Here is a 24,731-nt window from a genome sequence, read left to right on the forward strand (position 1 = left end):
GGAATACACATGTGAATTGCTAAAAGGTTGCTATAGTGAAATAAATGCCCATTCAAGACAGAGATGTGTTACTAGAGTCCTGTTTTCCAGTGACTCTAGACTTGTTCATGCTATGCTTTTCCTGTGTCTTTGTTATTGTACATTCTCGGACTTCCTCCTTCCCATCACCCACCCCTAGGAACTACTGTTTCTCTGTCTCTCTCTGTACATTCAGTTTTGTTGATTCCTCGTATAGCTTATTTCTTGTTGGCAAGTCCTCCTACCTCATGAATGGCATGGAAAATGGCAAGCTCTATTTTTTAAATAAAGCTTAGCTTCCCAGTGTATATTCTTTTGTCTTTTATGTTTATTAGCATATATTTATTTTGTGTAAGGGTTTCATTATGACAGTTTCATACCTGTAGTATAATGCATTTGATCATATCTGCCCCCTCCATTATTCTTTCTTGTTTCCCTTCCCAATTAGTTCCCTTTCTTCTTTCATGTGTTTTTAAGTGACCCAATGTGTTCATTAGTGTTTACTTACAGGAAGTGAGAAGTTGTTTATAGGATCATGTGCACATTACCCTTGTAATCACAACTGCACAACTGAAGAAAATCTTTGCAGGCATATTTGCCTTGATTTGTGCTTAGCATGTGTGCATTTGAGGTATTGTAGAATTTATTTTGTTCTTAGCAATTCAGTAAATATGAGATGGCTGTGTTAGTACTTCTGCTTGCTTGTGATAACAAATCACTTAAAACTTGCTAATTGAAAGCGCTAAAGGAAGCTAGAAAGATGATTCAGCAGTTAAGAGCACTGCATACTCTTCTAGAGGACCCAGGTTTGATTCCCAGCCTCCACATGATGGCTTGCAATCATATGTAACTCCAATTCTAGAGGATCCACTCCCTTCGGGGACACCTTTGGGCACTGCATGTATGCGATGCAGAGGCATATGTGCAGACAAAACATCAAACACAAAATAAAACTATGTTGCCAGGCAGTGGTGGTGCACACCTTTAATCCCAGCACTCGGGAGGCAGAGGCAGGTAGATCTCTGTGAATTCGAGGCCAGCCTGGTCTACAAAGTGAGATTCAGGACAGCCAGGACTGTTACACAGAGAAACCAGTGTCTTAAAAACCATATGCAACTTAGTTTGATAATAGAAAATAAAACTACAATGGCAGTTGATAATGGGAGAGATTATGTATATAACAGGAGGCAACTGGAAAATTTCTGTATTTTCTGGTCAATTTTGTTATGACCCTAAGCATGTCCTAGAAATAAAGTCCTTTTAGAAAACACAAGTTACATAATTAAATTGTGTAAAATGCAAAACAAAACTGGCAGCTAGGAAGAATAACTAGAACATTCATTCATTGCTGGTGAGTGGGAGCAAAAGCAATACTTCCACTGAACAGAATACCACTGAGCAGAACACCTTTCAGCAGTTTCTTATGCAATTACCTGTATTTGCCATATGAATCACCAGATCTACTTCTAGGTATCTGCTAAGAGAAATGAAAGCTTAGCTTCACCAAAAAGCTATATTTGCTTGCTAGGACTGTAGTTCACAGTAAAACACACTTATCCATGGTTTTGAGCCCCTGCTTTAGAAACTTAGCAATAAAACCACCAGTAAACAAATGTTGATAGCACCATTAGCAGTAGTCACCAAAATTGGAAACAAGCCACTTCTTTCAGCTGGTGAAGTAGATAAGCAAATTGTTGTACTCTGTGCCATGGTATGCTACTCCTTGATAAAGAAGGAGCTACCTGTTGATTATACAATTATGTCACTGAGTCTCTAACACTGCAGTTTGCTGAATGAAAGGAGCCAGCTTCAAAGGGCTAAATTGTGCAACATTCCATTTATATGACAATCCCAGAAAAGCAAAACTAAGGAGGAAAACACTGGGTGCTGCAGTTTCAGGGTATTGGTTATAAAATAAAGGAGTAACATGGGGAACGTTTGGTGGTTCCCCTCCCTCCTCTTCTTGATTTTCCTCCTTTTCTCCCTGTTCCCTATCCCTTTCCCAGTCCACCCATTTTTTCTCTTGTCCACTCACACTAAATCAATGGACACCTGGTTGGTGTTAATATATGGGTTGCTTTGCTAGTTCTCATAGAAAGACTTTAAGGCAGTCTTCACTATACTATCAATATTACCTGAAGGACAGTTCAAGTAAAGAAAGTAAATAAGATACTATTTACCATCACTAGGTATAGAAATGTCTTATTCAGCTAAAAATAGAGAATCACATGTATTTATCATACATTATAATATAGACTTTTTACTTCACTGGCAGTTGCTGGTTGTATCAGATATACTTACCACAGTTAAGCTTTGAGTTGATTTTTTGAATAAGTTAATGGTAAATTTTGCAAGTGTAATACCTGCTAGAAGCCATAATATATACACAGATGACCTGATGCAGACCTGAGCAGGCCCTGTGCTTGCTGCCTCAGTCTCTGTGGAGAGAGCTTCCATCATGTTGATTTGGAGGGATTCGTTTTCATGGCATCCTCCATTACCTATGGCTCTTACATTCATTCTGATTCCTTTTCCCTGGGGTTCTCTGAGCCCTGAGGGGAGGGATTTGATGGAGAAATCCCATTTAGGACTGAGTATTCCAAGGTCTCTTATTCTGCATAAAGTGGGCTGTGGGTCTCTGCATGTGTTCCCATATGCTGCAGGAGGAAGCTTTTCTGATGGTAGCTGAGCAACAAGATACTGATCTCATTTCTCTTTTTAAAATATTTATTTTATTTTAAATTATGTGTCATATGACTGTGGCTGTCCATGGAGGCCAGAAATGTTGGATGCTCTGTGTATAAAGTGAGGACATGGCCACTCCAAGGTATGGTTGAGAGGAAGATTTTTTGTAGATATGAGGGAGAGTACAGCCAGAGGGATCTAGATGAGTTCAGAGCAGGGAGAGAAAGTAGTAAACTGAACAAGGCCCGCAGACTTAGCTATGGGGGGGGGCGGGGAGAGTGAGAAAGGAAGAGAAAAGATGAACACAGAGGAGAGGATCAAGACAACACATGATGGAAATGGCAGAGTTCTATAGGAATGAAAAGGGAAGCTGGGGGGAAGGGAAGCCCAAGAGCTGGAGAAGATTAGGTTAGGGTAGGATGAGCCGAGCTTGGATGCCAGCATGGACTGTGTAATAGGTGTTTGTGATGATGAGAGAACCTGGAGGCCAGCCTGCACTTTGGTTTGCTAATAAGCACCACAGACAATAGTCATTTCTCCCTAGTTCTTTTTGGACCTAATACTCTGAAACTAGAGTTACAGGCTGCTGAGAGCCACCTGATGTGGGTGCTGGGGATTGAACTCTAGTTCACTGTAAGGTCAATATATGCTCTTAACCACTGGCTATCTATCCAGCTGTAAAGGCACAGCAAAAAAGACCTCACTAGAAATAAGAATTTAGCATATAAGTAATTGTGAAAACATTTCAGATAGGGAGAAAAAAACTATCTCACTTAGCAAATGGCTTTGAGATAACAAATTAATGAGAAATGGAGAAAGTTACCTATGTTATATACCTAAACTAAGACAAATTCTAGATGAGTTTAGTACTTAAATGTAAAGTTCAAAAGGTACTAAAAGAATTTATAAGCAAATTTATTAGTGTAGGCTTGGGGTAGGAAAAACTTTTCTAATATAACACCAGAGTCACGATTTAAGGTAAAAGTTACACAAGCGAAAAGAACCCAGAAAGAAAGAAAAAGATATGCAGCAAACTGTTTGAAAGCATAAGCAATATATGTGACAAAGGCATTTTCCATGTTCCTATTAGGTAAACACTCATAAGAACAGTGTAGCAGTAAATGTGGATGAGCATGTATCTCTGTGGCAGAATTTAGAGTCAGTCTTTTGGATATTTGCCCAAGAGTGGTGTAACTGGGTCATGTGGTAGTTCTATTTTTAATTTTTGAGAACCCTCCACTGATAGTTAGGAATTGGAATTAGCCTAGATGTCCATCAACAGATGAGTATGGTACATATGCACAGTGGAAGTCTGTTCATTAGAAAAATCGAAATCATGAAATTTGCGGCAAAATGGATGGGTCTGGGAATTATATTATTCACTGGGGTTGTGTAGATTTCGAAAGACAAACAGCACCTATTCACTCATACACAGTTTCTCATTTTAAATATTTATGTGGTGTAATATACATGGTGTATGTGAGTATGGGTCATGGAACTAGAAAAGGGCCATGAGAAGGGGGAAAGGTCTTAAAGAAAAGGGGGAGGAAACCATAGCCTACCCGTGACATGAAAGTGGAGCCAGCACTCTTTGCAGTGGAAGTGGGGGCAGGGGTGGGGCAGGGGTGTAAGGCAGGAGGATCAACAGCAGCAATGTATGTATAAAGACTCCAGAATGAAATCTATTGCTTTGAATGCTAATTTAAAAAATAGAGCTAAAAGTTCATGGTGGGGGACAGGTATGGTGGCTAACACCATTAATTATAGCACCCGGGGCAGAGGCAAGTGAGGTCTCTATGAATTCCAGGCTAGCTTGGTCATATAGCAAGTTCTAAAACAACAACAAAAAGTGCATAATGGTAATAAACAGGCAGTCCGTGAGCAGAAATTCAAATTGTCAGAAAGTCTTATTACCAGAGGTAAAGATCAATAGGTGAAATTTTTCATATAACACATTGACAAAACTTAAAATAATTAAATTAAAAACATGTTTTGCCTTGTCCATAATAGGCCTGATACAGTGCTAGGTTTCAGCTTTTCTTTTGTTCTGTTACAAATTTAAGGTTAAAGAACCTTACATAGGGGTGGGGGGTGAAGGTCAGTTGGTAGTGTACTTGCCTAGGATGTACTAGGCCCTGGGCAACTCTCTGGTAGCACAGAAAGTGGAGATGGTGGAGGACTTTGTAATGGCAGCACTATGAAGGTAGAGAAAGGGAGAGCAGGAAGTTCTCAGATATGTAGGTCGTTTGTAGTCAGCCTGGGCTACATGAGACCCTGCCTCCAAAAATATTTTACATTTAGAGATTATCAAGTCATATTCTAGTCACTGTTTTAGTGCTTGACACTGTTTTAGTTCAGCACTAATAGAATTCCTTTTATTAGTCCTCTCTTTTTAAAGTATTTATTTGATTTTAATTATATATGTCTCTGTGTGGGTACACCTGTGAGTTCAGGTACCCATAGAGGTAAGAAGAGGACATCAGATCCTCTGGAGCTAGAGTTACAGGGATTGTGAGCCTCCTGACATAGGTGTTGTGGACTGAACTCGGGTCCTCTGAAAATGCAGCATGTATGCTTTTAAATTGCTGAGCCATCTCCAGCCCTAATCAGTCCTCTCTACTTCTTTTTCCTTTTATGTGTGTGCATATGTACATATGTGCACATTGAGACAGTCGAGTTGATATAGGGGATGATGTTCAGTTGCTCTTCATCTTATTTTCTTTTCCACAGGATCTTTCTGGAGCTTCCCAAAGTAGGTTAGCTTGCCAGTGAGTCCTATAGATCCTTTGTTTCTGTCTCCCTAGCACTGGATTACAGGTACATGCTGCTATTAGGTGTGGCTTTTTATGAAGGTGCTGGGCATCAGACTCAGACATTCATGTTTGTATGGCATGTACTTTACTGAATGAACCATCTTCTCAGCCCTTCTTTGATTTTCTTGAAACTAGGTTTCAGTTTTTCTTTTGTTCTGTTACACATTTAAGGTTAAAGAACCTTACATAGAGGTGGGGGGGGGTGTAGGTTAGTTGGTAGCTCACCTTGAGCTTGCTGTTTAGAGGACTTTCCTTTTGTTTGTTTTTTTTTTAAGACAGGACTTTTCTGTGTGGCTACCCTGACTGTCCTCGAATCCCTCTGTAGACTAGACTGACCTCACAGTCAGCTGAACACACAGAGATCCTCCTGTCTCTGCCTCCCAAGTGTTAGGATTAAAGACATGCATCACTGCCACCTGGCTAGAGGACTGCTTTTAAGATCCTGATTCCCCTCATCCACTTCCAGAATGTTGGGGTTATTTATTTTCTCATTAATTGAGATAGGGTTTCTCTGTGTAAATATCCTGACTGTCCTAGAACAGTTCAGCCTGGACTCAAACTCACAGAGATCCACCTGCCTCTGTCTCCCAAGTGCTGTGATTAAAAGCATGTGCCAACATCGACTGGCAAGTACTGGGATTATAAATGTCCAGCTATTCTCCCCCCATTCTTTCTTTGCTTGATCATATTCTTTGAAAGAACTACATATGGCCAGGTGTAGTGGCACATGCCTTTAATCTCAGCACTCAGGAGGCAGAAGCAGCTGGATCTCTGTGAGTTTGAGGACAACCTGGTCTACATTAGTGGGTTCCAGGACAGCCAGGGTTACATAGTCTGTCTTGAACCACCCCTAAGGAACTACATGTCGGACTTGACAGATGACTCAGTAGTTAAGAGCATTTCTCTCTCTTCCATAGGACCCAGGTTTGACTGCCAGCACCTACATGGTATCTCACAACCACGTGTAACTTCAGTCCCAGGGGATCAGATGCCAACTTTTTTCTCTGAGGACACCACACATGCATGTGATAGACAGACATACTTGGAGATAAAACACCCATACATATTTAAAAAACAGAACTACTTGTGATCTGTTTCTTTGTACTTGGAAAAACCCTGTCTGTAAATATCTAAAGCTATAGAAGAAAATAAAATGCATCCAATTCAAGTAAAGAAAATGGACAATAGCCTTTTCTTTGCTTTTTCAGAATACTAGAGAAAACCAGGCTTGCTTTAATGAAGCTATAATAATAAATGATAAATTTTATAGTTTGTCTGGTGCTGTGATAAAACACTGACCAGGAGCCACTCAGGGAGGGAAAGGTTTATTTCATTTTTGCAGCTTACACTCTATCATTAAGGAAGTCAGGACAGGACCTCAAGGCAGGAACCAAAGGAGAAATGATGGGGCAATTTTGCTTACTGGCTCTCTAGGTGCTCATATTCAGCTACCTTTCTTTTATCTCCCAGGACTACCTGCCCAGCTGTGGCACTGCCCATACTGCCTTGGGTCCTCTCACATCAGTCACTGAGGAAGAAAATCCCCTATTGACTAGCCTACAGGCCAGTCTTGTGCAGGCAGTTTGTCAATTGAAGCTCCCCTTCCCAGGTGACCCTAGTTTGTGTCAAGTTGGCAAAACACTAACCAACGCATAGAGTAATAACTACTATTGCTTATTTTTCTCTAGACTCTTCAACTCACAGATAGGCTTCTCTATTACTGTGAAACAGATATAGGTCACTGTATTTTACTGTATGAATACAGCAACTCTTTGTTTGGGTTTTGTTGTTATTGTTTTGAGACAGGACCTCACTATAAATTAATGTGCCACCACACATAGCTAGTGCTCTCTCTCTCTCTCTCTCTCTCTCTCTCTCTCTCTCTCTCTCTCTCTCTGTCTCTTTCTGTCTCTCTGTCTCTCTCTCTCTCTCTCTCTCTGTGTATGTGTGTGTAAAATGATCAGTGTTCAAAGAGGCTCCAGCTCTCATTTTGCTCTTCACTTTTGAGACAGGGTCTCCCTATATCGTCTAGGGTAGGTTGAAGTTGATATATTCATACCTGGAATTACAAGTGTGGGCCACCATGCCCAGCTACTTTCCAGGTTTTTTTTTTTTTTTTTGGTTTTTCGAGACAAGGTTTCTCTGTGGCTTTGGAGGCTGTCCTTGAACTCACTCTGTAGACCAGGCTGGCCTCGAACTCACAGAGATCCGCCTGCCTCTGCCTCCCGAATGCTGGGATTAAAGGCGTGCGCCACCAACGCCCGGCTTACTTTCCAGGTTTTAACTACCTTAAATGTACATATCCCTATTGCTTTTATACATCTCTGGAAGTACTTTTGTATGTTAGATTTTTTCAATAATATTACTGAGTCATGTACATATTAAATGTTTGTCTTAACAAAATTGCCTGTCAAAAAGGCCATGGTGATTTAGATTTGGCTAACAGTATGATAAAATACTTTTTCAATACCCTAGACCACATTAGTGTTAGACACATCAGTCTTTTCATTTCTTGTCAATGCAGTATGCAAATAAGCATGATGTCTGCGGTGGTTTGAATAAGAATGGTTCTCATAGGCTCACATATTTGAGTGCTTAGTCATCAGGGAGTGGCATTATTTGAAAAGGATTAGGAAATGTGATCTTGTTGGAGGGAGTGTGTCATTAATGGTGGGCTTTGAGGTTTCAAAAGTGGCTGCCAAGCCCAATCTTTCTCTCTGTCTCTGTCTCTGTCTCTGTCTCTGTCTCTGTCTCTCTCTCTCTCTGTGTGTGTGTGTGTGTGTGTGTGTGTGTGTGTGTGTGTCTGTCTGTCTCTGCTTGCAGATCAGGATGCAGCTCTCAGCTACTGTTCCAGCCCCATGCTTGCCACCATGATTCCTGCATGATGATGCTGGCTCGACTCTCTGAAAGAGTAAGCAAGCACTGAGTTAAATGCTTTCTTTTATAAGAGTTGCTATGGTAATGATGTCTCTTCACAGCAACAGAACAGTGACTAAGGCACTGTCATTGTTTTAGTTTATAGTTTGTGTTGTATAGTCCATTTTTGAAAAAAGAATCTCACCATGCAGCCAATATTAACCTTGAAATTATGATTATCCTGTCTTACCTGCTGCATACTGGTATTACATCAGGTGTGTCTCATTGTGCCTGGCATTCTGAATTTTTATTTTTAAATAATTTGAGCATCTTTTCATTTAATAGTCTAATTATATGTCAAGCAAGCAGGTTGTAAATGAAGCATACACTAGAAGTCTTCAGCAAGAAATAACATACATGTTTTTTTTTTTTTTGGTTTTTTTCGAGACAGGGTTTCTCTGTATTGTTTTGGAGCCTGTCCTGGAACTCGCTTGGTAGACCAGGCTCGGTCTCGAACTCAGAGATCCACCTGCCTCTGCCTCCCGAGTGCTGGGATTAAAGGCGTGCGCCACCACTGCCTGGCTAACATACATGTTTTAAAGGACAGGGTATGACCATCTCTGCTTCTTCTCTTGCACATGCCTAGAATGAACTACTGATGTATGGATCAACCATCTTTTCAGATGCATATGAAGAAATCCCATCTGGTAGACTTCAGCATGTGTCAGCTCAGCAGTCAACTGATTCTTTCTTACAGTGATTTCTTGTCATCTGGTTCAACAGGCCACTACTTAAGTCTGCTAGTGAGAGTGACTTTGTGATAATTCCTTTTTTTGTTGATTTATTTATTTATTGTTTTATATGTATGAGTGTATGTATATATGTTGTGCATGTCTAGTGCTCTCAAAATGGTGCCAGAAGAGGGCCGTGAATCCTCTGGAAGTGGAGTTACAAATGGTTGCAAGCCACCATGTGGGTGATGGAAACAAAACTCTGGTCCTCGGCAGGAGCAACAAATGCTCTAAATTGTTGAGCCAGCTCCCCAGCCCATGTCATTCCTGATCGTAGTTAATGTAGGCTAATTAATTTTGACTTCTTAAAATTTTCTTAAACTGTATTTTAGATAACTGATTTAGTTAACTAGTACTTAATGTCAATCTGGCATGACAACTCTTTATTTTGTGTTTGTGGGCCAGAGTCCCTGTAGACCAGTATATTTAATTACTCAGAATTACAGAGCTAAGTGGTAACAGAAGGGTAATTTGCCAAATTATCTGAGTAGGTCAACATAGAAATGGTAAGTTGTAAGTTCCTAGGATATGCTATCACAAATTAAAACACCAAAAGTTAACCAAGTTCTTTTCTCTTCCATAGTCTCAGTGTAGTATTGTCTTCAGACAAAAGGTTTATCTGTTGCCTTTTATTAAAGACCTATGTTAAGAGGCCAGGGAAATGGCTTAGTAGGTAAAGGGCCATCTATCCTGATAACCTGACATTGATCCTATGACAGAGGAGAGAAGAGACTCCTGTAAGCTATCTTCTGACTGTCATACACATGCCATAGAATAAAGACCTGTGTTAAAATCATATATATATTTGGTTTTCCAAGACAGGGTTTCTCTGTGGCTTTGGAGGCTGTCCTAGAACTAGCTCTTGTAGACCAGGCTGGTCTCGAACTCACAGAGATTCACCTGACTCTATCTCCCCCACCCACACAGGGCCCAGTGCTGGAATTAAAGGTGTGCACCACCACCACCTGGCTTATATTGTTATATTTCTAAGGCTGCAGTTTAGATTTTCTTCAGAATTTCAAGTAATGGCTTTTTAAATTTTTTTGTTCCTAAATTCATTTCTGAATTCAAATAATATACCAGATAAATTCATTTTAAACCTTATTTTGAGTATTGTTAGTTGGGAATTAACATAATTTGTACTTTGCCATTGGCCACCAATCACATAGCTTATACTTCTTTTTATGTTTTTCGGAGACTGGAGAGATGACAATAGTTAAGAGAACGTGTTGCTTTTGTCGAGGACCTGGGTTTGGTTTTAAGTACCCAAATGATGGCTCACAACCATATGTAAATTCAGTTCCAGGGGATCCAAACCCCCTCTTCTGACTACCACGGGTACCAGGCATGTAGGTGATTGACATGTAAAACAAGCTTGTTTCTAATTTAAATAAGAAAAAGATATATATGTATATACATATATATAGTATATAATTTAGGTTAACTGTAAAATAATATGATTTTTGAGGCTTTATCAAGTAACCTTGGTGTTATTTGTTCATGCTGCCTCTTTCTCCTTCTGAATTGGCCTTTCTCTCCCAATCACATTCTTTTTTTTTCTTTTTTTAAAATTTAAACTAGAAACATGCATGCTTCAAATGTCAATCCCAGCTCCCCCCTTCTCCCTCCAGCAGCCCCCCCGACCCCCCACTCACATTCTTTTATTTGTTTTGAGATATGGTGTTACGTAGACCAAGGGGGTCTTGTAATTGCACTCCTCCAGCCTCAGCCTCCTATGTTCTGGAGTTCAGATTATAGGTGGGTATTATTAAGCCTTGCTAATACTTAATTCATTTTTTTTAATTTTTGGTTTTTTGAGACAGGGTTTCTCTGTGTATCCCTGGATGTCCTGGAACTCAGTCTTTTTCCAGGCTGGCCTTGAACTGAGAGATCCATCTGCCTCTGCTTCGTGAGTGATGGAATTAAAGATGTGCACCACTGTGCCTGGCAAGGATTTGTCTTGATTCACAGTTTGAAGGTACAAAGGATCACAACATCAGGTAGATGGTTCTTTGTGGCCACAATCAGGAATCAGAGAGAGAAATGCTGGTGCTCAGCTTTCTTTCTCCTTTTTATTCATCCTGGGACCACGGCCCATGGAATGGTGCCACCTACATTTAGAGTGATCCTTCCTCTTCCATTAAGCCTTTTTGGAATAGTCTCAGATATATACTGAGGTATGGTTCCCTAGTGATTCCACATCCTATCAAGCTGATAATCAAGACTGAGTATCATAATGCAGTTGTGTTTTAGCTTCTTCCAATTGCTTTGAATTAATGCAATACGTTGATGTTGACAGAAGCTTCTTTCCTGCCCAGTCCTGCATCCATTCAGTCCCAGATAAACACTCAGAGGCTTCTATTAATTATAAACTGTTTTGCCTATTGCTCAGGTTTGTTATTAGCAAGTTCTTACAACTTAAATTAACCCATAATTCTTATGTATGTTTAGCCACGTGGCTTGGTACCTTTTTTCAATGAGAGCATTCTCATCTTGCTTCCTCTGCATCTGGCTGTGATTCACTCTCTGCCTTCCTCGTCCCAGAATTCTCCTAGTTTGGTATCCCTGCATTTACTTCCTGCCTGGCTACTGTCCAATCAGCATTTTAATAAACCAATATGAGTGACAAATCTTTACAGTGGACAAGAATATTACCCCATGTCAAGTGAGTTTAAAGAATCAAATCAAAGTTGTTTACTGGACTGAGGTGGTCAACAATGGTTACATTGACAATTCTTCCATGCAAATACTCTGAAGATAAATATGGTATTTTGAGACCATTTCATATTCTTGTAATACGGGTTCCACTCTGTACTCTAATGGACACATCTACTCTGATACTGGCACAGCCACAGTAAATGTCAGTGGACATATTAGCTGGAAGATAGTTTATTATTGTGGGGATACCCAGCCTTATACTAATTGGCCTGGCACAAGTATGGAAGGTTTCTTACGATTCTGTCCTCTGGCTCTGGGTACATGGGCTGTAGTAGTTCACTAATCCAGTCCACATGTCTAGGGAGTTGTTGTGGGAGTGGTGCCTGGACCTCAAGTCCACAGAGAGGAAATGAACAAGATCTCTGCCAATCGATGGGCACAGAGAGCATGGGATGGGAACCATCAAAAGTAAGGTATAGTGATTTTTTCACAATCTTCACCCAACCAAAGCATCTAGAGGACTCTGGAGATGCATCATTATTTCTGGCCCAGAATCTATTGCAATAGCAGAAGTAAGCACGGTTACGAATGGGGAGCAGTAGTGTGTGTGTGTGTGTGTGTGTGTGTGTAGCCTGACAACTTCAGTATTTGCTTTATGTTCTAAAAGACCGTCCTGTTTTACAGAATGTTCCATGGGCTGCTGTGAAAACTGTATATTCTGTAGCTGTTAGGATAAATTCTGTAAATGCCTGTTAAGTCCATTTGATCTAGTGTCATTTAACTTGAGTGTTTATTTGTTAAGTTTTTTTGGCCTGTATTACCTGTCTATTGGTGGAAGTGGGACATTGAAGTCACACACTTGTGCTGCTGTAGTCAATCTGCGTGTTTCTATCTAGTAGTGTGTGTGATAGTATTTGACGTGTATATATTTAGACTCGTTACCTCCTCTTGTTAGATTGTTTCCTTGATGATATGAACGTTTTAGTTGTGAGCCTAGCCTTTAACGGCTGAGCCATCTGTCCAGCCCGATGATATGAACTTTGAAATTTAATTTATTTCTTCTTACTAATTTTGGTTTGAGGTTCACTCTGTTAGATTTAGTATACCTGTTTGAGCTTGATTTGCTTGGAGCATCTTTTTCAGTCTTTTCACTCTAAAGCTCTGTATATATCTTTGCCAGTGAGGTATTTATTAGAGACAATAAATATTTTTGCCTATATTTTTAACAAGTTTACTGGTCTGTGTCTTTTGACTGGAAAGTTTAGACCATTAACACTCAGAGGTATTATTGTAAGGTATGTATTGACTTCTATCATTTATTGTTTTGTCATTTTCATGTGTTTGCCTGCATGGATGAATTTCTTTTTCTTCTCAAGTGTCTTCCAAAGTGCTGGTTTAGTGGTTATAATTCCTTTACTTTATTTATCATGGAAGCTGTTTTTTTTTTTTTTTTGGTTTTTCGAGACAGGGTTTCTCTGTATTGTTTTGGAGGCTATCGGTCCAGCCTGGCCTCGAACTCACAGAGATCCGCCTGCCTCTGCCTCCCGAGTGCTGGGATTAAAGGCGCGCGCCACCACCGCCCGGCTTGGAAGCTGTTTTTTAAAGACAGGGTTTTACTATGTATCCCTTGCTGTTCTGGTTGGGCTGGCTTTGAACTCACAGAGATCCACCTGCTTCTGCTTCTTTAGTGCTGGGATTAAAGGAGTGGGCTACCACACCTAGCCAATTGTGAAAGCTTTTTAGTTCTCCTTCATTAGAATACTTCTGCTGGATATGCTAATCTTGTTTGGCAGTAATTTTCTTTCTGAGTTTGAAGTATATCATCCCATGTTCTCCTGGATTTTAGTTTCCATTGATAAATTTGCTGTTATTCTAATGGGTTCGGCTTTAGTATGTAAATTGCTGTTTGTAACATGTACAATAGGTTGCTAAGGGTGTAGATTCTAGATATTGTCTATATCATCTTCATTTTTTGCTGTACTCATGGTCAATATTGCTTCATTAGTACTTGGCTATTATTTTCTAGTGCTGAAAGCACAATATTGCATTTACTATTTTATTTGTATTTAGATTTTAGAAGAAATTTAAGAGAAATGTTTTTTAAATCTAAATGCAAACTAGACATTTGAACTAGTATTAAAGAAAATTCATAGCATTTCAGGTTTTTTCAAGACAGGGTTTCTTTGTGGCTTTGGAGGCCGTCCTGGAAAGCATTTCAGTTTTGTATATCCACTGTGAAAATAAGTACTCTACAAAGCCTGGGTCACTCACTAATGCCCATTTGTCTTTTCACCCTGATCCTTTTGAACTCATTCCAAATTATTGTACTAACTCATTAAAATAATCATTTATAAACTAGAATTCAAGGCTATTATTATTATGTTTCATAGTTAAACTATAATAGGGTGTTTGTGGTGGTGCACACCTGTAATTCTAGCCCTAGGGAGGCTGAGGCAGGAGGATTACAAAGTCAAGGCCAGTTTGGGGCTACATAACAAGTTCCAGGTAACCCAAGCTACATAGAGAGGCCGTATTTCAAATAATTTAAAAATTATAAAGAAAACTTATAAACTACATTACAAATGAAGTTATATTTGTATTTATATTATATAAGAAAGAAAATGACTAATAAATATATACCTTTGTGTTTTATTCATATTTTAGTTCTTTTTTTTTTTTAAACACAGGGCTCCTCTGTGTAGACCTGGCTGACCTGTAACTCATTATGTAGACTAGGCTAGACTGCTTTGAACTTAGAATTCTAGGATTAAAAGCATGCACCACCATGCCCAGTCATATTTTAGTTTTGATTGGCAATTTTTAAACATTTCTGAGATGTAAAATCAAAGCGTGTTACTTGACATTCAGAATATAACAACTGGTGATGAGGATATGGAGAAACCAGAATACTTGTGCACTTTTGGTAACATGTAATATGGCCGAGTCTTGGTAGAAAACAGTATGGGAGTGGGGTCTTTTTTTTTTTTTTTTTTTTTTTTTTTGGTTTTTCGAGACAGGGTTTCTCTTTGGCTTTGGAGGCTGTCCGGGAACTAGCTCTTGTAGACCAGGCTAGCCTCAAACTCACAGAGATCCGCCTGCCTCTGCCTCCCAAGTGCTGGGATTAAAGGCGTGCGCCACCAACGCCCGGCGGGAGTGGGGTCCTTAAAAACTAAATACAGTTACCACATGATTCATCAATTCTCATTCTGAACATACACCAAACAAGTTAAAAACAGAGATTTGAATAGATATTTATACACAACTATTCTTTATAGCATTATTCACAATAGTTTAAAGGTGGGAGGAGCACAATTTGTTTTGACTCACTTAGCCCAAAGAGAATTTATTGGTAGGCTAATTAGATTGCTTATAGAGTCAACAGGAAGGATGGTCAGGCAGATCTAGAAAATGAGCAATAACCCAAAGAGGATAAAACAGAGCAAACAAGGTCACACCTTAAACATTCTGGTGAGGACTTCTTCAGTGGTACTGGCTTTTTCAGATAAATTGATATTGTGGTATGTGTATATACAGTGGAGCACTGGTGTGTGTGTGTGTGTGTGTGTGTGTGTGTGTGTGTGTGTGTGTGTGTGTGTGTTTTCAGCTCTAAAAAGAAGCTAAATTTTAATATGTAGTACGTGGATGTGTCAACACATACTAGGTAAAAGAAGCCAGCCACAAGAGCACAAATAATGTTTGATTCTACTTATATGAGGTAGCCGAGAGTGGTCAGATTCATAGAGATAAATATTAGAACATTGATTACCAGGGACAGGATGGAGGAAGAATGGATGGGAACTTATTGCTTTGTGAGTAAGGAGTTTTAGTTTGAAATGATGAAAAGGTTCTACAGATAGATAGTGGTGGCCATTACATAACAAGGTGAATGTATTTAATGTCACTAAATTATACACATAAATCTTATATTATTTGTATCTTGCATGGTTTTATTTTTGGGGAATAGAATTTTTACTTCAGCCTATAAATATTTTTGGAGAAAGAACAAATATCGTCAAAACCTGTATGTTAGGAACATCGTTTTACTTTCGAGTATTCTGAATGGCTACAGCTTGAAAATCAGTAGGTTAACATATTGATTGTTGTCATTTATATGAAGCTATTTCAGTTCATGACTTCATAGAACAAATATGAAGCAAAATTCTATGAGAAAAACAAAATGAAAAGTTATTCATTTGAGTGTATGTATTTAGGTGTGAACTTGTATGACATTTTGTGCACCATGTGTGTGTGCAGGAGCCCTTGCAGACTGAGACAGCGTTAGATTCCCTGGAAGTAGAGTTACAGATGGTTTTGAGCAACCATGTGGGTGCTGGAAACTGAACTAGGGTCCTCTGCAAGAGCAGTAGTAAATGCTCTTAACTGCTGAGCCATCTCTCTAGCACAACCAAGACTTTCCCATTTTGAAATATAAGGTAGCCTTGGCTGACCTGGAGCATACTGTATAGCTCTGATTGACCTTGGATTCTTGATCCTTCTGCCTTCACCTTCAAGTGTAGGAATTACAGGCATGTGCCAAAGTGCCTAGCTAAGCCTAGTTATTTTTTAAAACCCTAAAACATTCATTCATTTATTTAACAATGTTTATATGTAGGGCCAAGACCTTTTCTTTGTAAGGATCCTTTAGAAATCTTTATTTTTCTTTTATAAATATTTTAGTTAATTTTATTTTATTTATTTTTTTAAAAGATTTATTTATTTATTATGTATACAGTGTTTTGCCTGCATATGTCCCTACAGGCCAGAAGAAGGCACCAGATCTCATTATAGATGCTTGTGAACCACCATGTGGTTGCTAGGAACTGAACTCAGGACCTCTGGAAAAGCAGTCAGTGCTCTAACCTCTGAGCAATCTCTCCAGCCCTACATATTTTATTTTATGTGTTTTGCCTGCATGTATGTCTTGTACCATGTGTGTGCCTGGTGTCTAGGCAAGCCAGAAGAGGGCATCAGATCTCTTAGGACTGAGTTATAAAAGTTGATGATCCTGGTGGCAGTGTCACACGCCTTTAATCCCAGCACTCGGGAGGCAGAGGCAGGTGGATCTCTGTGAGTTTGAGGCCAGCCTGGTCTACAGAGTGAGTTCCAGGACAGGCTCCAAAGTTACACAGAGAGACCCTGTCTCAAAAAAAACAAGAAGAAAAAAAAGTTTATGAACCACTTTGTATGTGCTGGGACTGAACCTGGTTGTATTAAAACAGTGGTTCTCAACCTTCCTAATGCTGTGACCATTTAATACAGTGCTGTGGTGACCACCAGCCACAAACTTATTTTTGTTGCTACTTCATATCGGTAATTTTGCTACTGTTATAAATCATAATGGAAATATTTTTGGAGATAGAGGTTTGTCAAAGGGGTAAAAACCCATAGGTTGAGAACTGCTGTACTAAAAGGAAGCAAATTTAAGACGTCAGAATTCTTCCAGATTGTAAAGTTGATCTTTGTACAGCTATTTAGGCAGTGACTTTACTATTCACCAACAGATTCTAAAACATTCACCTTAGTTTTCATAGGGAGAAAAATCTCTTTTATATTATTTCTACAGTTTACATAATATTTTATTAAATTGAACAATTATGAGAAGGTCAGTGGGCACAAAGAGCTTGAAGGTCCAACAGAACTGATTGTTACTGTGCTGACAGTTCTGATGGATTGAGGACTGTGCACACTATGGGGCTTAAACTCAATATGGGAACCTGGACATTTTAGTGATGCAAGCCAGACCATCTACTAAACTGCTGGAGGATGCTTAAGGGAACCTTTAGCAGAGTGAAATTTGCTTTTTCCCGTTTAATGTATCCTGAACATTTTACCTGCATGAAAGTAGATACCTACATCCTTGTTTGTAATGGCCACAAGCTATTTACTGCACATGTTCTTTATTCTTGTTTGCAGCAACATAAAGCAGTACTCACTCACCTAACCAGAAAAGGAATTTACTGGTGGCTGATTAGATTGCTTACAGAATCAACAGAAAGGATGGTCAGCTAACCTTGCTTGAGAACCCAGTGAAGCTAGAACAGAACAAAGTCACACCCTGGGAAGAGAATGGTAAGTACCTTTTCACTAGCACTGGCCTTCTTGGAACTTCTGCCACTGCTGGAATGTTATAAAGTTAGTAATAATTGGGAATTTTTATACTTATGACTAATGCATTATAGACAAAACTTATATTTTCCTCTCTTTTTAAGGTAGAGTCATGTAGTCTAGGCTGGCCTCAATCTCATTAGGTACTCAAGGATGAGCTTTTAATCCTCCTGCCCCCACTTCCCTAGTGCTGGAGTTAAGGACGTGCTCCACCATGCCCAGTTGGTTTATGCAGTGCTAGGAATCAAACTCAGTACTTCATGTGGAGTGCTTTCTGTTTTATTTTGTTTTTGAGACAAGGTTTCTCTGTGTAGCCCTGGCTATCCTGGAGCTCACTCTGTAGATCAGACTGGCCTCAAATTCAGAGATCTCTGTCTCCTGAGTGCTGGAACTAAAGCTGTGTGTCACTACATTTGGTTAGGTGTAGTGCTTTGTGTACATATAAAAGCCAGGTAGCATGTGTTTGTAATCTCAGTGCTATGGGCAAAACAGGCATATCTCTGGAGCTCATTGGCCACACAGCCTACCTAGCTGAATCATTGAGCTTTCTGGTTCAGTGAGAAAAACCCTGTCACAAAAAAATAAGGTGCAAAGAGATTGAGGAAGACACCTGATGTCATCCTCTGTTCTCCACACATAAGCATACATGTATGCACCCACACAGATACAATACCGTTCTTTCTCTCACACACCCACATATGCACACCCCACCAATTCTAGAAAAAAATGCAGTCATGCCAAGGTCAGACAAGAAGGCCCTCGCAGGCTATGATACACCAAAGAGATGAAAAGGAAAATTGATTTTATACTATATATGTATAAGGGAAATATTTTTGGTAAGCTAATCACATCAGTCTACTTAAGAACGCTCGTGTTCCCTGCTGGATGGTGGTGCACGCCTTTAATCCCAGCACTCAGGAGGCAGAGGCAGGAGAATCTCTGTGAGTTTGAGGCCCGTCTGGTCTACTGAGCAAGTTGTAGGACAACCTCCAAAGCTACAGAGAAACCCAGTCTTAGAAAAAAAGAGAACTCTCATATTCCATGTAGCTTTTTGTTTCAAGTCCCCGCCCTCCTCCTCCTCCTTCCTTCTCTCCTCTCCTTCTTTTTTGAATTTCACCTTCTATCTTGGCTGTGAAATAGAATGGCAAGCTGGTTGCTGAGTTCTTCAGCCTTCTCAATATGCCATTCTGCAGCCAGGCGTGTCTTCTTTTTAAGGCCTGACTTATCAATATCAACATGCTGACCTATCATTGTCTCCAAAAAACCTGAGTTAGCTCCTTCCACTAGATTTCATATGACTACTGCACACTAGTAAATTGGTTTTCATTCTTCAGTACATCTTTTGTAGAATTAATTTTCTTCCTTCTGACTCTTGATATTCAGTTTTTCTGTTCAAATGTTTTTTTTAACCAGTTTTAGGGACTGGAGTAGTGGTTCACTGAGTGATGTGTTTGCTGTGGAAGCATAAAGACCTGAATTTGGATCCCATGAGCCCACCGAAATGCTACCCATGGTGTCATGTGCCTGTTACCTCAGTTCTGTGATGCAGATCATAGGATCCTGGAAGCTTGGTGGCCAACTAGCCTAGCCAAGACAATGGTCATAAGGTTCAATGAGAGAGCTTGTCTTCACAACTTATGATGGCGAGTGATAGATGATAACTAAAGCAGATTTCAGGCCTCCACCTGTGCACCTACAGAAGGGAGAGCATGCCCATATACCCCCTATGAATATTTTATGGAATTGTTGAAATTATTCCATGTATTTATGGGAATTCCAAAGGGGCTTGCTTCATAGACATTTGCATCATCCTCGGTTTTGGGTCCTTATGCTGGGAAAAAAAAATCAAGATTTCTGGCCTCCTACTGATCCTTTACATTATCCTGTAAATTAAGGAGACAGCCTATCTTTTTTTGAGACAGGGTCTGGAGGTGGAGTTGCCCTCAAGCTCACCATTCTCTTGCCTCAACCTCCAGAATGGAAGGAAGAACACCTTTTCACATATTTGTTTACCCTGTATTTGTCTTCTTTATTGAGGACATTGACCCAAGTTGTTTATATGTGTCTGTGCCACCCTGCCATGTGTGACATATGGAGGTCAGACTTCAACTTGGAGTGCTGTTCCTTAGGCTCTTTCCACTTTGTTGTGTGAGACAGTATCTCACTGGGACCTGGGCCTTGCTGACGAGGCTAAGCTGTTTGGCCAGTGAGAGTCAGACAGAGATCTCTGCCTCCTCAATGATGGGATTACAAGTGAACATCACCGTGCTTGACTTCCTCCCCACCTATTAATTTTTTTTTTGCGATGAACTCTCACTGTATAGTCCTTAGCTGGCCTGAAAATGTTCTATGTAGACTATGCGGGCCTTGAATTTACAGAGATCTGCCTGTCTCTGCCTCCAGGATCACTGGTATTGAAGAAGTGGGTTACCATGTTGGGCATGCTTGGCGGTTTAACTTGGATCCTGTGGGTTGAATTCAGGTCTTCAAGTTTGTGCAACAAGCATTTACCTACTGAACTATTGTCTCTCCAGCCCATTTACCTATTTTAAATTGGTTGTTTTGCTGTTGTATTGAGGCAGAATCTCAATATGTAGCCCTGGCTATCCTCAAACTCACAGAGAGCCACCTGCCTATATGCCTCTCGAGTGCTCGGATTAAATTTGTGCTATCTACGTTTCTGTCTATCTCTATGCGCACCACTTTCATATGTGGTGCCTGAGGAGGCCAGAAAAGAGCATCAGATTCTCTGGAACTGACGCTGTAGGTGGTTATGAGTCACCATGTGGGAATTGCTGGGAATTGAACCCAGCTCCTTTGGAAGAACAGCCAGGCTTTTAACTGTTGAATCATTTCTTCAGTCCAAGACTTTTAAATAATTAGTACCATTAAGGTTGGATCTATAGTTCAGTTGTAGAACATATGCCTATCATGCACAAAACCCAGTCTTCCAAAATGCTCTAAAATATTTTTTATTCTTTGAGAGTATAATATAATTACATCACTCCCCCCTTCTCTTTATTGCTTCTAGTCCCTTCCATGTACCCCTTTGCTCTCATTTAAATCACGGCCTCTTTCTTTTGTTTTCCTTTTTTTGTTGGTTTTGTTTTGGTTTTTCAAAACAGGGTTTCTCTGTGTAGCTTTGGAGCCTGTCCTGGCACTTTCTGTAGACCAGGTTGGCCTCGAACTCATGGAGATCCTCCTGTCTGCCTCCCAACTGCTGAAATTAGAGATGTATGCCACCACTGCCCAGCCCATGGCCTCTTTCTTTATTTTTTTGTGTTACTAGTTATATAAATACAACTTGCTCAGTCTGTATAATGTCACTTGTATGTATGTTTTCAGAACTGACCATTTGGTATTAGATAATCAACTTGTGTACATTGCCCTGGGGAATACTTTTCTCTCACTCTTAGCATTCTTTAGTTGCCTGCATTTCTTTGTGTAGGTTAAGACCTCATGGGCTTTCCCCTGTCCACTTTGGCTTGTCTATTGGTGTCATTCCTTTTTTTTTTTTTTGGTTTTATGAGACAGGGTTTCTCTGTATTGTTTTGGAGGCTGTCGGTCCAGCCTGGCCTCGAACTTACAGAGATCTGCCTGCCTCTGCCTCCCGAGTGCTGGGATTAAAGGTGTGAACCACCAACGACAGGCTGGCACTAATATTTTTAAATCATTTTCCCACATTGCTTCATCTTTGTCTTGTTTTGCTTTGTGGCTTTTGCAAATGTTGCCCTATTAAATTAATCATTTTGATGCTATGATTAACCCAGGATTCCTTCCTAACTTGTCTGTGTGAGTGAGGCTGCATCTGAGCTTTAGTTTTAAAGGAGTTTACCACTTTGCTTATTATGTAGCAGAATTGTTGAGAGATGTGTGTGAATATTTTCAGCTATGCAATACTGTAGGAATCTGAGGTACATGTATTGCTGTTGCATGACTGATTATTTGTAGATGCTCTGACTAGTGTGAGAGTCATAAAAATGACCAGTAAAACAAATGTTCTATGCTGCTTTGACCTTATTAGTATTTCTTTTAGTGTTGACTCCTAATCTTGTATGAATAGCCACATGAAAAGAACAATTATGTTTTAAAACACCTTACTTATATACTCCACCTGTTTCATATGGAATTCTAGTCCTTATGTAATAACAGTTGTCTGACGAAAGAAAGTTAGCACTCAATATTTTGGGAACAGATTAAGTAGTAGGATTAATTTTCAGTTTGAAAGCTTACACAATTTAAAAGAAAGGGATGTGTTATATATAATAACAGAGGGTAGTGCCTTTTCTGTCTGTTTACATTGCAGTGGTAGTGATTTCAAGTGAAAGCAAGTGGGTAGGAAAAATTTAAGGTGATTTGGATGCAACTAGTTCAATGTTGTTTGCAAAGCTAGAAATTATTAATTTGTTTAACTAAACAGATATTTTTAAATTTAACAAAGCAGGTGTGTTTGTATAGCTCTGGTGTTATAGAAATGGGTGATTTGTACTATTTCTATGTTTGAGTTAATTGTTAATTATCTCACTAATTGTTAATCTCACTAAATTATTTCAGTGTTGGTAACTTCTAATTTCTATACATTTTTTACATCCTCTTCACTGTTTTCTCTTAAAATGACCTTTTATTTGTCTGTAAAAATCATTATAGGGCCAGACATAATGGTTCACCCCTTTAATCTCAGCACTCAAGAGGCAGAAGCAGGAGTATCTCTGAGTTCCAGGCAACTCAGACTATATGAGATCCTATCTTTAAAAATCATTGTATTCTAGCCGGTGGTGGTGGTGCACACCTTTAATCCCAGCACTTGGGAGACAGAGGCAGGTGGATCTCTGTGAGTTCGAGACCAGCCTGGTCTACAGAGTGAGTTCCAGGACAGCCTCCAAAGCCACAGAGAAACCCTGTCTCAGAAAAACAAACAAACAAACAAACAAAAAACAAAAGAAAATCATTGTATTGATAATCTGAGGAAGGAGCATCATGAGTTTGAGGCCAGCCTAGGCTAAATAATAAGACTTTGTCTCAAGAAAAAAAATGCATAGTAAGGAGTCAAGTATCCTTCTTCATGCTTATACTCCTAATACTTGGGAGACAGATACAACCTGTGAGTTTGAGGCCAGCCTAGGATACATAAGACCCTGTCTCAAGAGGAAAACAAATACCAGTTGGGAGTCAGGCAGAGTAGAGTAGTCCCAGCACTTGGGAGGCTTAAAAAAGAGGATATTCTGTGAATTCGGGGCCTGGGCTAAATAGTGAATTCTAGGTCAGTCTGGTATACATAGCAAGACCTTGTCTAAAAAAAAACCCACAAAAACTATAATGAGAAGCCTAGAGAAGGAGGAGACCCTATAGCACCCTTATGTGTCCTCTATCCAGCCTAAGAAGTGGAGCACCTAAGTAGCCGGATTGTCCTTTTGCTCGCCTCTACAGCCACACTCCTCCTTTGCCAACCTGTTTCTACTTACATATGTGTGCATAGAAACAGAACAAAAATGTTTTAGATTTTTAAATTTTTGTGTTCATCTAAAACATTTGTCTCTCAATTTTGGGGTTTCTGGGTGTTTATCTTGTTGCTCATGGCTCCACTTCTGAGTTTTTTGGCCTCTCTGCTGCAGCTTATAGACATTTAGGTTATTTCCAAAATGTTAATTATTGGGAAGACTGCTTCAGTGAGACTTTTGTTCATATTTATTCTCATTCTCTTTCTCAATCCCCCCTTTTTATTCTTTCTGACAGGGTCTCACTAAATAGCCCTAATTGTTCTGAAACTCACTGTGTATGTAGACCAGATTGGTCTCAAATTTAGAGCAGTCCTTCTGTCTCTGTCTCCAAAGTGCTGAGATTACAGGTGTGTGCCACCTCATTTATTGCTTTCTCAAGCACATCTGTGAGACTCTCCCTAGGGTGATAGCAGAGGGATGGCCAGGTTGACTTCTGTTATATTCATATTTTAGTGCTACCAGATATTGCCACATAATTTCTGTAATTGTAGCAATTTATATTAGTCAGATGAATAAGAAAGATACTGTCATTGAAATTTTTGTCAGATAAATGATATTCAATTGTGATTTTCATTTATTTCCTTGATTGTCACAAAGATTTATAAAAAAGCCTATCTGGTACAACTGTATCCAAAGGAGAACTGAATTTTTATTATATGTTAATTTATTAAGAATCCAGTAACTGGGGCTGGAGAGATGGCTCAGAGGTTAAGAGCACAGACTGCTCTTCCAAAGGTCCCGAGTTCAATTCCCAACAACCACATGGTGGCTCACAACCATCTGTAATGAGACCTGGTGTCTTCTTCTGGCCAGCAGGCATACATGTAGGCAGAACACTGTATACATAATAAATAAATAAACAAACAAATAAATAAATCTTTTAAAAAAAAGAATCCAGAAACCTCCAAATCATCAGGCCTTACAGGAATTTAAAACTAATGCTTGTACTTCTGTGATGAACTTTAAGAAGTAGTTTTGGGCTGTGTATATGTTGGGTTTTGTACCATAGATGGTGGTGTAGTCACAACGCTGCTCTTCTTGTAAAAATAGTGTTGCCTTCTGTGTATTTTAATATCTAGAAATTATTTCCCTCAGTGTTGTTGAATGCTTTTGTCTCAGAGTCACTCATTATTGCTAGCTGTATATCAGATCTGTCTTTTTGATATTGTGATTTTCCAAAGTCTGCATTTTTATGCCAATGAAATTGCTTGTGTGCTGTTTCCTAAGTCATTTTAGTGAACGCAGTGCAAAGTTGCAATACATAGTCCTGATTTACTTTAAAGACATTTAAAGTTTTAAAGATGGAT

The 24,731-nt window shown here is 39.5% G+C and overlaps 1 protein-coding gene across 1 annotated transcript in view; it reads left to right on the forward strand.

Annotated features, from left to right (window-relative positions):
• The window catches only part of Atp7a (ATPase copper transporting alpha), a 110,647-nt gene that overhangs the window by 16,675 nt on the left and 69,241 nt on the right, over positions 1-24,731 (forward strand). The window contains exon 2 of the mRNA XM_040744317.1: positions 17,735-17,890. Coding sequence (XP_040600251.1) covers positions 17,888-17,890 — 3 coding nt within the window. The 5' untranslated portion in view covers positions 17,735-17,887. The remainder of the gene's footprint in view (positions 1-17,734; positions 17,891-24,731) is intronic.

The sequence above is a fragment of the Mesocricetus auratus genome, unplaced genomic scaffold, assembly GCF_017639785.1.
Source record: "Mesocricetus auratus isolate SY011 unplaced genomic scaffold, BCM_Maur_2.0 Super-Scaffold_100003, whole genome shotgun sequence".
In the NCBI taxonomy this organism is placed as follows: domain Eukaryota; kingdom Metazoa; phylum Chordata; class Mammalia; order Rodentia; family Cricetidae; genus Mesocricetus; species Mesocricetus auratus.